This window comes from Bos javanicus, chromosome 8 (assembly GCF_032452875.1).
Source record: "Bos javanicus breed banteng chromosome 8, ARS-OSU_banteng_1.0, whole genome shotgun sequence".
Classification (NCBI taxonomy): Eukaryota; Metazoa; Chordata; class Mammalia; order Artiodactyla; family Bovidae; genus Bos; species Bos javanicus.
In genome coordinates this window covers 99,101,459-99,115,895 of record NC_083875.1, presented here as the reverse complement: position 1 = coordinate 99,115,895, position 14,437 = coordinate 99,101,459, and the positions used below count along the sequence as shown (strand labels likewise).

The 14,437-nt window shown below is 49.8% G+C and overlaps 2 protein-coding genes across 2 annotated transcripts; one reads left to right on the top strand and one right to left on the bottom strand.

Annotated features, from left to right (window-relative positions):
- Positions 1–3,468: 3,468 nt before the first annotated feature.
- Positions 3,469–5,061, bottom strand: ACTL7A (actin like 7A). The gene has a single exon (XM_061426424.1). The coding sequence runs from the start codon at positions 4,907–4,909 to the stop codon at positions 3,593–3,595; it is 1,317 nt and encodes a 438-aa protein (XP_061282408.1). The 5' UTR covers positions 4,910–5,061; the 3' UTR covers positions 3,469–3,592.
- A 2,046-nt stretch (positions 5,062–7,107) lies between these two features.
- ACTL7B (actin like 7B) lies at positions 7,108–8,556 on the top strand. Its single transcript, XM_061426426.1, has one exon. The coding sequence runs from the start codon at positions 7,207–7,209 to the stop codon at positions 8,458–8,460; it is 1,254 nt and encodes a 417-aa protein (XP_061282410.1). The 5' UTR covers positions 7,108–7,206; the 3' UTR covers positions 8,461–8,556.
- The last annotated feature ends 5,881 nt before the right edge of the window (positions 8,557–14,437 follow it).

Genomic DNA, 14,437 nt, shown 5'->3' with positions numbered 1-14,437 from the left:
CAACGAGTCCATCCTAAAAGAGATCAGTCCTAGGTGTTCATTGGAAGGACTGATGTTGAAGCTGTAATTCCAATACTTTGGCCACCTGATGCGAAGAGCTGATTCATTGGAAAAGACCCTGATTCTGGGAAAGATTGAGGGCAGGAGGAGAAGGGGATGACAGAGGATGAGATGGTTGTATGGCATCACCGACTCGATGGACATGAGTTTGGGTAAACTCCGGGAGTTGGTGATGGACAGGGAGGCTTGGCGTGCTGCGGTTCATGGGGTGGCAAAGAGTCGGACACGACTGAGCAACTGAACTGAACTGAACTACCCATCAGGTGCCAGTATGACATACCCCCTCCTCCTGTTACGATAACCACAAATATCTCTCAGTTCAGTTCAGTCGCTCTGTCGTGTCTGAATCTGCAACCCCATGAATCACAGCACGCCAGGCCTCCCTGTCCATCACCAACTCCCGGAGTTTACCCAAGCTCATGTCCATCAAGTCAGTGATACCATCCAGCCAATTTTATCCTCTGTCGTCCCCTTCTCCTCCTGCCCCCAGTCCCTCCCAGCATCAGAGTCTTTTCCAATGAGTCAACTCTTCACATGCTGTGGCCAAAGTATTGGAATTTCAGCTTTAGCATCAGTCCTTCCAATGAACACCGAGGACTGATGTCCTTTAGGATGGACTGGTTGGATCTCCTTGCAGTCCAAGGGACTCTCAAGAGTTTTCTCCAACACCACAGTTCAAAAGCATCAATTCTTCAGTGCTCAGCTTTCTTCACAGTCCAACTCTCAAATCCATACATGACCACTGGAAAAACTATAGCTTTGACTAGATGGACCTTTGTTGGCAAAGTAATGTCTCTGCTTTTGAATATGCTATCTAGGTTGATCATAACTTTCCTTCCAAGGAGTTAGCGTCTTTTAATTTCATGGCTGCAATCCCATCTGCAGTGATTTTGGAGCCCAGAAAAATAAAGTCTGACACTGTTTCCACTGTTTCCCCATCTATTTGCCATGAAGTGATGGGACCAGATGCCATGATCTTAGTTTTCTGAATGTTGAGCTTTAAGCCAACTCTTTCACTCTCCTTTTTCACTTTCATCAAGAGGCTCTAGACATTACCAAATGTCTCTCAGGGGTCAAAACTGTTCCATTTGGGAACCAGTGGGCTAAGATGGCTTCCAAATACTTACTAAAAACTTTTCATCATTTTTTTCTGTGTGAGGAAGATGCTTTTTTTCTGCAAGGGCTATTTATATGGGAAAGTGAGAGAATTCATAAAAGTGCTTTGAAAAGAGATTATACAGTTGTTCAGCCTTATATTGGTATTTTTCATTTTAAAATGCAGTATGGCATTTAGTCCTAGAATGGCCTAGGAGTTCCCATTCTCCAGAATCATCTCCCATGCCTCCACTTCATCAAGACCCTCTTCACCTTTTGGGGGTTCTTGACTGGGGGGTTCACAGACCCTTAAGGAATCTGAAGATAGTCTATTTCTATAATTCTATGTATTTTATTTGATGTGTTCAAAGAATATTATTGTGAGGGGGCCATAGGCTTTAACCACCCTGTCAAAGAGGTCCAAAGGTTAAGAATTAGCCAGACTTCAACCTTCCCATTGATGAATGTTCTTCGAGTGTTGACTGTAGTGGTTTGGGCAGAAGCAGGTAAACAAGGCAGACTCTCTCAAGTCAGTGTACGCGACTCATCTGATGCCCTGATCCTCCAGGGTAAGGCTTACCCTTGCTGACTAAGCCCTTCTGTGGCTATTTTTGCTTCTCTACTCTAGCTTGCTGGTGCCAGCCATCTGTGTTCACTCACCAGGCCTCCAGGGTAAGGCATTTGCGTCTTTCAAGGCTGTCTGTAGGCAAACCTGTAGGTTACAAGGATGGCTCTGTAGGGCTTCTCCCTGAGCCTGGTAGAGATGCCATAGCTCTCCTACACATGCTTGAAAGTGCACGCCTTTGGGTGTATGTGTGGCTCAGGATCCTAGTAAGGTATTTGGGCTCCTGTATTTAACTGGTAGAAATCTACAAGATAATACTGTCCAACAACTCTTAGGATCACCTCCTGGAGGCCACACGCTAGTTTTCAAATGTTTATCTCTGATAGTTTTTTCAAAGCTAAACTTTTATTGTTTTATATCTCATAATCAGCTATGTGAGGTAGGTGTTTGATTTCAGTTTCATAGGTGAACAGACTCAGGGCTTCCTGGTAGCTCAGTGGTAAAGAATCTACCTGCCAATGCAGGAGTCGCAGGTTTGATCCCTGGGTCAGGAAGATCTGGAGAAGGATACAGCAACTCACCCCAGTATTTTTCCCTGGCAAATCCCATGAACGGAGGAGTCGGGTGAGCTACAGTCTATGGGGTCGAAAAGGAGTTGGACACAACTTAGTGACTAAACAAGACTTAGGTCGCATAGCCAGTTGGTAGCAAAACAGTTCCAGTCCACAGAGTCCAAAGCCCATGTTCTTTCCACTATTTTATGCTGCCTGGCAGTGTTGGAGACAGGGCAGAGAATATACTGGGGATGGTTCTAAAAAATCAAAGGTTCAATTATAAACTGCCTGCAGGAATACCCCAGACCATGCTGGGCTCTGGAAGGGCTTCCAGGCCATGAGGGTCTTTATGTTCCTTTGGTTCCTCAGTTGGGTTAGAGTGACCAGAATGAAGACCCTCCCACAAAACCACAGCATCCACTGCAAAACCGGCAGCCTTTATCCTGAGCCCATTCCAAACTCCTTGTATACCCTGCGGGTTGATGGAGAATCCAGTCATGTCGGAGATGAGCAGCTGCTGTTTAAAGTGTCTGGAGAATGGCTGTGGGTTGCCCCCTCGTGATCTTAGTGCTGATAAACCAAGATAAATCTTCCTCCAGTTTTTAAAGGGGGAAATCTATATAGCACCTATTTCCTGAAGAGTTTTTCCCTTAAGATAACACATACCTTGCTCATAACACATGGGTTTCAGCAGCTAGTCACCATGATGGCTTGGTAAGAACTGATAGAGACATTATCAGTGACTATTGGGACTAAAAGAAAGTCCAATCAAAGCAGGTGTCAGACATCATCAGCTCTTCCGAGCCTTCAGAGGTACTGATCAAGTGTGAAACGTGCTCTGCTCCTGTGTGGGAGATTGAACCATTACCGCGTACTTCCTGTTGCTGTTTATTGAAAGGGATATTCTTAAATGCCACGACAGCATTTACTCTATTAAATGTATCACACTCCCAGAGTTTAACAATACTATAGTACCTTAAGTGGGGAATACACAAAGTAAAGGACAGAGTAATTGTAGAGACAGTTTCTCCCCCAAATACTTCAGCAATCAACATAATGCATGTCTTTCTGGTCCATAATCATTCCCCCTTCCTTCCCTCCTCCCACCCCCACCATTGTTTGGGCAAATGCATATTCTAAGGCAGATGCTTCATGCATGAAGTTCTCAATGCGTAAGGAAAGAGAAACACACTGTGGAAGGAAACATGAGGGTTGTTTAATACTACAGAAGTGAACGGGCTGACTGCTCCCTGTGTGTGAGATGCGTGCTCACCCAGCAAAGCCGATGCATGGCACAGCGACCACGCTGCCTTGGAGTTCAGAAGCACCTTCTGTAGAGGAAGAAAGGCCCATGTTCCTCATACTCAGAGCGGTGGACCCACAGCGGTTGGAAGCCCTGAAGCGACGCCAGGATGGAGCCCCCAGTCCACACTGCCGTGTCTCTCTCCGGCAGCACGCTTACCTGGGGGGTGTCATTGGGACACATGCTGCTCAGTTCCTTCTGCAGACGGTTAGGGAACCCGCTGAGCATAGTGCTGCCCCCGCAGAGCAGGATGTTTCCCATGAGGTCTCGTTTGAGGGCGATGTCACACTTGTTGAGGCAGGACACTGTCTGGGTGTGGAGGCCCAGCTGCATGGACTTGATCAGAGAAGGCTTGAAGAACATCTCCGAGCAGAGGAACCTTTCCTGGCACAGGTAGATTGCCTGCCCATCTGGCAGGGTATACTGGATCATATGCTCAGTAGCTGGGACTTTCTTCTCTTCAATGGGGTCCAGGGCCACAAAGCAGCATTTCTTCTTGATGTCCTCCACGATGCCCAGCTGGCCCTCAGTGAAGTGTTTCCCTGCAGTGTTCATCAGGCACATCAAGTAGGTTGTCAGGTCGGAGCCCGCATAGTCCAGCCGTCCGGTGATGCTGGGCAGAGGGTAGCCCTCGTAGATGGGAACTACGTAGGACACGCCGTGGCCGACCTCCACGACCAGGCCGGAGGTCCTGCCGTAGGAGTACATGGACAGGCGGGACTGGTAGGCGATGTGCATCGCGGGCGTTTTGAAGGTCTCAAACAGCATCTCGGCATACTTCTCCCTGTTGGTGTGTGGGCTCAGGGGTGGATCTGAAACCAAGACCGCGTGCTCCTCTGGGGCAATCTTCATTTCCTGATGGAAGAGATACTCCCAGATATCCTGCACTGTATCCCAGTCCACAATGATGCCGTGTCGCAGAGGGTTAATCAGCTTGAGACGAACCTCTGGGTTGATAAGCTCGTGCCCCACGAATGTCTCCTTGCGATTGTCGCCGGTTTTGGCGGTCTCCATGTAGGGTTTGCCCACTGTGGTTGAGATCCTGTGGGTGGGCTTTGGCAGCCCGGCAAAGCCACATTTACAGTAGCCTGTGCCAAGGTCCACGACCACAGCTTTGGTCAGCTCTAGCTTGGGCTTCTTGACCTCAGGTGACGTCGTAGGTTCTGGCTCTGAATGGTTCCGGCGCACCCACACTGCCCGCTTGGCTGGGCCATCCTTCAAGGAGGCGGTCTGGAGGACCTGTGTCTGTGGGGAGGCCTGCTCTCCTACTCTCTCGGATAGCCCATCCCCTATGACTGCTGCCTGTGGCGCCCACACGCTCTCGAGAGCCATCTTGCTCTCAGAGAGTTCCTCAATCCCACCGGCCTCAAGGCCTGAAAGGCTGAAATAAGAGGGCAACTTGAGAATTTCTCCAGTGGTGACATCACTGATTATGACATAATCGAGTGTCCCAGGGCTTTCTAGTTACCGGGAACCTTTGTCTTGTGTTAGGGTATATTTGAGATAAGAGTTTTTGAAGTGATTTACTTTTTTCTAAATTTTGTAATAAACCTGGCTTATCCAAGCAGTATTTCTTGAGTGCTCGCTATGTGCAAGGCAGGCAGCAGTGAGGGGAAAAAAAGGACAAAATCTCTGCCCTCATAGAACTTATCTTCTAGTCAGTGGGGGTTCGGGGAGAGACAGACAATAACCAAAATAAATATATGGGGATGTGTGTGTGTGTGTTAGTTACTCAGTCATGTTTGACTCTTTGTGACCCTGTGGATTGTAGCCCTTCAGGCTCCTCTGCCCATGGAATTCTCCAGGCAAGAATACTGGAGTTGGTTGCTATTTCCTCCTCCAAAGGATGTTCAGGGATCGAACCTGGGTCTCTTGCATTGCAGGCAGATTCTCTCATCAGGCTTCACAGGCCATTGCTAGGACTTTGGCTCTAACTCTGCATGAGGCCAGAAAGCACTAGAGAATTTTGAACAAAGACTTGATACCATCTGACTTAGGACCAATTGCTGCTATGGCAACTCTGCCAAGCACTTACAAAGGTAACATATTCACAGATGCCAGGGATTCAGATGTGGACATCTTGCAGGGGGGGCGGTCATTATTCACCCTGTGCCCCTTGACCTGTGCATCCCACTTCACTAAGACCCTCGAAGCCTGGCATGCTCTGTTTTACAAGCTCCTCCCCCACTGCCCATGCTCGCCGTCCTTAGCCGTCTGCGTCGTCAGTTGAATCGAAGCCCTTACCTCTAGCATTTGCAGTCCCCCCGAGCCCTGATGGCTCAGCAGGTAAAGAATCTACCTGTAATGCAGGAGCCTCCAGAGGTGTGGGATTGATCCCTGGATCGGGAAGATCCCCTGGAGTAGCAAATGGCAACTCACTCCAATAGTCTTGCCTGAAAAATCCCATGGACAGAGGAGCCTGGCAAGCTACAGTCCAAAGGTTTGCAAAGAGTTGGACATGACTGAGCACACATACCTAGTTGCCTCCATGACCTCCTTATCCTCGTCTATTTTTCCAAACACTAACTACTGGAAACTCTGCACCATACTTCCCTCAGAACCTTTGCTCAGGCTGTGCTCCCTGCCTGGGATGCCTTTCCCTCCTCTAAGCTACCTGACAGGCACCCACTTACCTTTCAGTACTCTATGTGGGCACCCCCTCTCTGCAGAACCTTCTGACTCCCTCCCTCTGTGCTCCTGTGTCCTCCCAACAGACGTCCACCTGCAAACTCCTCTGCATCCATTCATCTTCCCGACTAGACTGGGCACTGCTTGTGGCCGGGTTGCTATCATTAGAGCTCTCACACGCTTCAAGGAGACCTGGTACATTTAAGTTGGAGGAACATGGGTTATAGCACAAACACCCCAAGGGCTGTTTGCTCTTGGGCAAGTCATTTGCATTCTGAACCTTGATTTCCTCAGCTCTGCCTGTCTCCCAGGATTCTGTGAAGTGTCATGCGAGGTGCCTGCTACAGTGCTTGGCTCACTGGGCTGTGTATGTGCTGTGCTAAGTCGCTTCAGTCATGTCCAACTCTTTGCGACCCTATGGACTGTAGCCTGCCAGGCTCCTCTGTCCATGGGATTCTCCAGGCAAGCATACCGGAGTGGGTTTCCATGCCCTCCTCCAGGGGATCTTCCCAACCCAGGGATCGAACCTGTATCTCATACATCTGCATTGCCACTACATCCAGTAGTGGGTTCTTTACCACTAGCGTCACCCGGAAGCCTTTGGCTCACTACTGGGGCTCAAATATTTATCACCCTTTCATCAAGCTGAGAAGCAAGAGGTGATCAGCTACTGAATGGGGGATTAGGAAGAAGGATATAAGGTGAGAAAGAGCAGAAACCTCTGAGACGCAAGTGTGCTTGGATTTCTAAAACTGTGCTGGCCATCTGCTCTGTCCTGGAGCAAAGTTGAGTTAGGCCGATGGGGTGGGGGGGGTGGGATAGATCAAGGGCCTGCCCAGGCCAAGCCCACCCCCCACCCCCCCGCTACAACTGCCAGAATGGACCAGCCCATGTGACATCACAATTCTAAGGGGTTGCCAAGTCACTGCTAGAGACAGACCCTCATTTCTCCCCAGGGAGCCCTAGGATGTGGATGTGAGACAGGTGAGCAAGGAAGGCAGATGGCGACAAGGAACAGCTCTAGCCCCAAGCCGATGGGCACGGCTCAGGGGGACCCGGGAGAGGCAGGCACACTGCCAGGTCCTGATGCTGGCATCCGGGACACAAGTTCGGCCACTCAGCTGAAGATGAAGCCCAAGAAGGTGCGCAAGATCAAGGCACTCATCACTGACCTGGGCTCCCAGTACTGCAAGTGTGGCTACGCGGGCGAGCCAAGGCCCACCTACTTCATCTCCTCCACGGTGGGCAAGCGCTACTCGGAGGCGGCCGACTCCGGTGACACCCGCAAGGAGACCTACGTGGGCCATGAGCTGCTCAACATGGAGGTGCCTCTGAAGCTGATCAACCCGCTCAAATATGGCATCGTGGTGGACTGGGACTGCATCCAGAGCATCTGGGAGTACATCTTCCACACGGCCATGAAGATCCTCCCCGAGGAGCACGCCGTGCTGGTCTCTGACCCCCCGCTCAGCCCCACGAGCAACCGGGAGAAGTATGCGGAGCTGCTGTTTGAGACCTTCGGCATCCCTGCCATGCACGTGACGTCCCAGTCGCTGCTGTCCATCTACTCCTACGGCAAGACCTCCGGGCTGGTGGTGGAGAGCGGGCATGGCGTCTCACATGTGGTGCCCATCTCTGAGGGCGACGTGCTGCCGGGCCTGACCAGTCGAGCCGACTACGCGGGCAGCGACCTCACCAACTACCTACTGCAGCTGCTCAACGAGGCCGGCCACAGGTTCACTGACGACCACCTGCACATCATCGAGCACATCAAGAAGAAGTGCTGCTACTCGGCCCTCAAGCCCGAGGAGGAGCTCAGCCTGTGCCTGGAGGACCTGCGCGTGGACTACGAGCTCCCAGATGGCAAGCTCATCAGCATCGGCCAGGAGCGCTTCCAGTGCGCCGAGATGCTCTTCAAGCCCACCCTGGTAGGCAGCAACCAGCCCGGCCTCCCCGAGCTCACTGCCGCCTGCCTGAACCGCTGCCAGGAGGCGGGCTTCAAGGAGGAGATGGCCGCCAACGTGCTGCTGTGCGGCGGCTGCACCATGCTGGATGGCTTCCCCGAGCGCTTCCAGAGGGAGCTGAGCCTCCTCTGTCCCGGGGACAGCCCTGCAGTGGCCGCGGCTCCCGAGAGGAAGACCTCCGTGTGGACCGGTGGCTCCATCCTTGCGTCCCTGCAGGCCTTCCAGCAGCTCTGGGTCAGCAAGGAAGAGTTTGAGGAGCGGGGCAGTGCGGCCATCTACAGCAAGTGCTGAGCGGCGGGGTCCCCACCGGCCAGGTCTGGGGGCAGGCAGCCACAGGCCACTCTATACACATTTACAGAATTTCACATAAAATTTTAAAGTGCGGTGGCTCCTGTCTGGTCTGGATTTCTTGCTCTAGGCTGATAGCAGAAGGTGGGGAGGGGGAGTTGGGCTTTCAGTCTGTATCTGCTGGGTTGGGAGCAGCAGGGGCGGGGATGGGGGGTGGGGGGAGGCTCACCAGCCCCTCCCCCTCTGCCCTCTTCCTGAGGGTGACATCATCATAGAGCCCAGAATGTGGCCTCTTGTTCCATTAGCTCTTCAGGGTTCAAAGCCCAATCCAACTGACACTCAAGTTGCTTGCTCACCCATAGACCAAGGGGAGAACAAAGGCTCAGATTAAGGGACTGGCTTGGGTTACAAAGTTATGTGATGAGTGGGACACTCAAACTAGGTGTCTCCTGTCTTTGCCCCTGATGGTCGCCTGCCCACAGCTTTATCACTGCTTGACTGCCTCGCTAACCGTCTGCCACCGGCCCCCCCCCCTCCCCACCAAAGGTACAGCCCATGGGTGTCTCCTGAGTGGGAGGGGCCATTTCTACCCATCAGTGGCCCTCTCCTTTTAGACTCCTGCCAAAACTGTGGCTATTTTTACAGCATCACAGAGCCACTGAATCTGGAAGATGTTAGAGAAACCAGAAGGCCATTTGGAAATCATTCGGTTCTCTCCCTCCTGTAGAGATGTGGAAACTAAGGACCAAGAGGGAGGGGGCCATGTCAGTGGTTGAGCCTTGGGTCTCCTGACCCAGGTCATGATTATTTCCAGGAGGGCTTCCCAGATGATGCCAGTGGTAAACAACCTGCCTGCCAACGCAGGAGACGTAAGAGATGCGGGTTTGATCCCTGGGTTGGGAAGATCCCCTGGAAGAGGGCACAGCAACCTATTCCAGTATTCTTGCCTGAAGAACTCCATAGACAGTGGAGTCCATGGGGTGGCACAGAGTCGGACACGACTGAAGCAGCTTAGTACAGCACTCAAACATGGCTGCTTTGGTTTGGGCTGCTATAGCAAAACACCACACATGGGGTGGCTTGGAAACAACAGAAATCTATTTTCTTACAGTTCTGGAGGCTGGAAGTCCAAGAGCCGGGGGCCGGCATGGCAGGCTTCCGGTGAAAAACTTCTTCCGGGTTGCAGACCCCTGACATCCAGCTACGTTCTCACTTGGTGGGTGGGATGAGGGGTGTCTCTGGGGCCTCTGCTGTTGAGGCACTAATCCCATCCATGAAGGCCTTACCCTCCCAAAGGTCTCCCTCCCCTAAAGCATGACTTTGGGCATTATGTTTTCAACATAGGAATTTGGGGGTTGGGGACTGGGAGGGTGGAAGCAAACATTTAAACTACAGCAATAATTCTTAACGGTTAGCAACCTTTAAGCACTTAACCAAGCATCTACTGTGGGTGAGACCCAGACTGGAGACAGAAATGACCAGTGTGGCCCTTTCCTCGGGATCACACACAGCTCCTGGGGGCAGCCACGTTGATAAGGAAACAAGGCCTGAGCTCAGTGTTCCTGGGGGTGGGAAGGTGGAGGTGTGGGTATTGAAAAGCTGCAAATGGAGAAAGAAGTGCTGGGTGTGGTGACCACTTGGTAGCTTTGGGGCTGAAGGAGAAGACATCAAGACTTGTGAAGGACTTCAGCTGGTAAATGACTGTCTGCCTAGAAGAGGGTAGTTCCTGCCCCTTCTCCTTCCCTCACCTCCAGATGTGGGCCCATGACTGGGGGCCTGTGAGAAGAGTCAGTGAAATCAGCCATTGGTGAGCTGTGTAATCTGATGGGCCATCAAGTATCCTTGAGCCACTTTTACCTTAGACAAAGAGTCCTGATTTGGGGGCATTCTGTGAGGCTACCTTTGTCCCTGGTCCTATGCTAGGGACTGCAGTTTTGGGAAAGAACCAGACATGGTCTTTATCACCTAATGCCCTGGCATCTGGGCCTTCCCTGTTGCCTAGAATTGGGTTTGTAGCCTGGAGTTGGATTTCCTCTGGGACTGACAGGGCCCTGGTGCTAGGCAGGGCTCTTGCCTGAAAAGCTTCAGACTGGAGGCTGATGGTGCTTGTCGACACAGTTTATTTGGCCAAATGGTGAAAATAATTTTTTTCTGGAATGTGAATTCTTTCAGTGGGACCTATATTCTTATGTTGCCAAAGTCTCTACCTCTCTGATGTCTTCATACATACCTGCTGCTTCAACATAACTTTTGCTTTATTGGCCAGCATTCATTTCTGTGGTTTGCAACCCAAGAACCTTGGCTCAATATTTCTCCTAAAAGCCTGATGAGATACAGAGAGGAAAGTGGAAGCTTATAGAGGGGAATGTAGTATACCCCAAATCACACAGGCAGTAAGTTAGTGCTGCATGTAAATGTTCTTCCTCATGCTGGTCTTGACAGTCGCTGAAAACAGTGTCTGTGTCTACCGCCCCACCTCCACGATCTGTTCTTCCTCACTCGCTCCATTCTCAACAACTTCTTCTGTCTCCACAGTCACGGCTTCAGTGCTCTCACCTCCTGTTCATCTCCTCTAAAAGCATCGCTGTGTGCTATAAAAACATGAATCACTTAAGAGATTCTGATATGAAGTTATTTAAGCCAACCACAGGCATGACAGATTTAATTTTTATAGAAAAATACGGGTCAACACGTTTCAGCTTAGGTGACTGACCACGTGTGTTTATCTCCTCTTCCACCTAAGCTTCACTGAAGTGATAGTAGAGAAATATAGATGTATAACCCACTACAAATGAGGATGGTAGAGGGACTGCAGGAAGCCCGAGATCTGTACTTGATTCTGGAAGGAGGAGAATGGATGCAGGGCAGAAAGGCTGCAGTGTGAAATGTGCAGGTGCTCCCCGCAGGGGAGGGCAACTTCCTGTCCTGAAGGATGAGAAGAGGTTTGAGACTTGGAAATGCCAAGTAGGGGAGGAAGTGTGCGTGACAGTCAGGTTAGTGGAGGAGATGGTAACTAGTGGTCTCTATTTGAGAGCACAGCTCCCCTCTCTCCCTCTGCATAGGTAGAGGGGTGAGCCTGTAAGCGATGTTTTGCAGACAAAAAAACTGAAGAGTTCTCGCTGTGATAGCAGTGCTAGTACAGGGAAGAGGAGGAGAGGACTGTATGAAGAGCAGGTCGTGAACCTCACCTGTAGCCCGTTGTGGCCCCCCTAACGAGTCACACTCAGGTCTTGCTAACATCCCCCAGGTGGAACCAATAGTTGATGCCCTCCATTTCCCCCCTCATCTCTTACCTACAACTCCCAGTTTCTATATGGGCATCAGATGTGACCCGGGGCTGACTCCCGACTCCAGCACCCAAAGCGAGCATATGACCTAGGTTAAGCCAATCAGACCAGCCCATCTACCTGGCCACAGTGGTTGGCTGGGTGTGAGCATGTGACCTCAGCTGTCCATCTGTCTGCGTCCCCACCCCGCAGGGTGAGACACAGACCTTTTGCTTGGAAGGTTGACTTGAAATTGGAACATATGTGGTGCTGTGGCAAAATTTGTTACCTTCCAGAAGGAAGCCAGCTTGAACCTGACCCACCAAGGAGTGTGGAACTCAGAGAGTCTCAGAGAAAGGGCTGGCTGTCCTGAAGCAAAGTGACCTCCTAGTGAAACCATGTCCAGAGCGCCCTCTGTCGTCAGGTCATCAGACTTTCCACCAGCATTCATCCTCATCCCTCAGGTAAGAGTTTGTGTGTGTCTTCCACTCTGAGAACCTTCTAACTGCTTCTGTTTCCTTCTCAACAATGGCACTCCTCCTGAGCAGTCTGCGTGGAGGAGGAGCCAGGGCTGGAGACAACTCTTATAGTTGAAATGTGAAGACCAACTCTTCATTTATTTCCCAACACAAAAGCTATCACATGTGAAGAATTTTTGTCATGGTATTAGAGAATGTCAGATAACATGTTCACACTGTAGAGTAGAAACCTAAGCATGTCTGTTGGCCATTGGCCTGTATTCCCTTGTTTAGATGTTTGTCCATCTGTGAGGTTAAACTTGAGCTTCTTAAGGCAGGCACTTGGACAGCCTCATTCGTGCAGAGCATGGCATGGGGTGGGTGTTCAGTATGTGCCAATGGAAATGACGTCCTCCAAGTCTGTGAAGCACAAGTTACAAGGATCTTTCTGCATTTTACAGGTGAGGACCCTGAAGCTTGGAGAGGTTAAGAATCTTGCCCAACTTTACTCACCTGGTAAATCAAAGTCTTGTGTTAAATCAAAGGTTTGTGATTCCAAAATGCTTCTCTGCCCTTGTCTCCTTTCTATAAATTTTCCATCTCTTTTACAAGAACAGCTTCCCAGGTGGTAAAGAATCCACCTGCTAATGCAGGAGTCACAGGAGACTTGGGTTTGATTCCTGGGTCAGGAAGACCCCCTGGAGTAGGAAATGAAAACCCATTCCAGTATTCTTGCCTGGGAAATCCCATGGATAGAGGAGTCAGGTGGGCTGCAGACCCAGGGTTTGCAAAGAGTTGAACACAACTGAGCGACAGAGCACGAACACATAAGAAAAAAAAACTGTATGAACGATTCCTTTCAATTCAATTCAATTCAGTTCAGTTCAGTCAGTCATATCCGACTCTTTGTGACAGCACACCAGGCTTCCCTGGCCATCACCAATTCCTGGAGCTTGCTCAAACTCATGTCCATCGAGTTGGTGATGCCATCCAACCATCTCATCCTCTGTCGTCCCCTTCTCTTCCCTCCTTCAATCTTTCCCCGCATCAGGGTCTTTTCAAATGAGTCAGTTCTTCCCATTAGGTGGCCATAATATTGGAGCTTCAGCATCAGTCTTTCCAATGAATATTCAGGACTTATTTCCTTTAGGACTGACTGGTTTGATCTCCTTGCTATGAAGGGACTCTCAAGAGTCTTCTCCAACACCACAGTTCAAAAGCATCAGTTCTTTGGCATTCAACTTTCTTTATGGTCCAACTCACATCCATTCATGACTACTAGAAAAATCATAGCTTTGACTAGATGGATCTTTGTCAGCAAAGTAATGTCCTTGCTTTTCAACATGCTGTCTAGGTTGGTCATAGCTTTTCTTCCAAGGAGCAAGTGTCTTTAAATTTCAGGGCTGCCGACACCATCTGCATGGATTCTGGAGCCCCCAGAAATAAAGTCTGTCACTGTTTACATTGTTTCCCCATCTATTTGCCATCAAGTGATGGGATTGGATGCCATGATCTTAGTTTTTTTCAATATTGAGTTTTAATCCAACTTTTTCACTCTCCTCTTTCACTTTCATCAAGAGGTTCTTCAGTTCCTCTTTGCTTTTTGCCATAAGGGTGGTGTCATCTGCATATCTGAGGTTATTGATATTTCTTCTAGCAATCTTGATTCCAGCTTGTGCTTCATCCAGCCCAGCATTTCTCATGATGTACTCTGCATATAAGTTAAATAAGCAGAGTGACAATATACAGCCTTAACATATTCCTTTCCCAATTTGGAACCAGTTTGTTGTTCCCATGTCTGGTTCTAACTGTTGCTTCTTGACCTGCATACAGATTTCTCAGGAGGCAGGTCAGATGGTCTGGTATTCCCATCTCTTGAAGAATTTTCCACAGTTTGTTGTGATCCACATAGTCAAAGGCTTTGGCATAGTCAATAAAGCAGAAGTAGATGTTTTTCTGGAACTTTCTTGCTTTTTTGATGATCCAGCAGATGTTGGCAATTTGATCTCTGGTTCTTCTGCCTTTTCTAAATCCAGTTTGAACATCTGGAAGTTCATGATTCATGTACTGTTGAAGCCTAGTTTGGAGAATTTTGAGCATTATTTTGCTAGTGTGTGAGATGAGTGCAATTGTGTGGTAGTTTGAACATTCTTTGGCATTGCCTTTCTTTGGGATTAGAATGAAAACTGACCTTTTCCAGTCCTGTGGCCACTGCTGAGTTTTCCAAATTTGCTGGCATATGGAGTGCAGCACTTT

Excerpts from the sequence above, each read along its gene's own strand:
- ACTL7B (XM_061426426.1), top strand. The coding sequence starts at position 7,207 with ATGGCGACAAGGAACAGCTCTAGCCCCAAGCCGATGGGCACGGCTCAG.
- ACTL7A (XM_061426424.1), bottom strand. The coding sequence starts at position 4,909 with ATGGCTCTCGAGAGCGTGTGGGCGCCACAGGCAGCAGTCATAGGGGAT.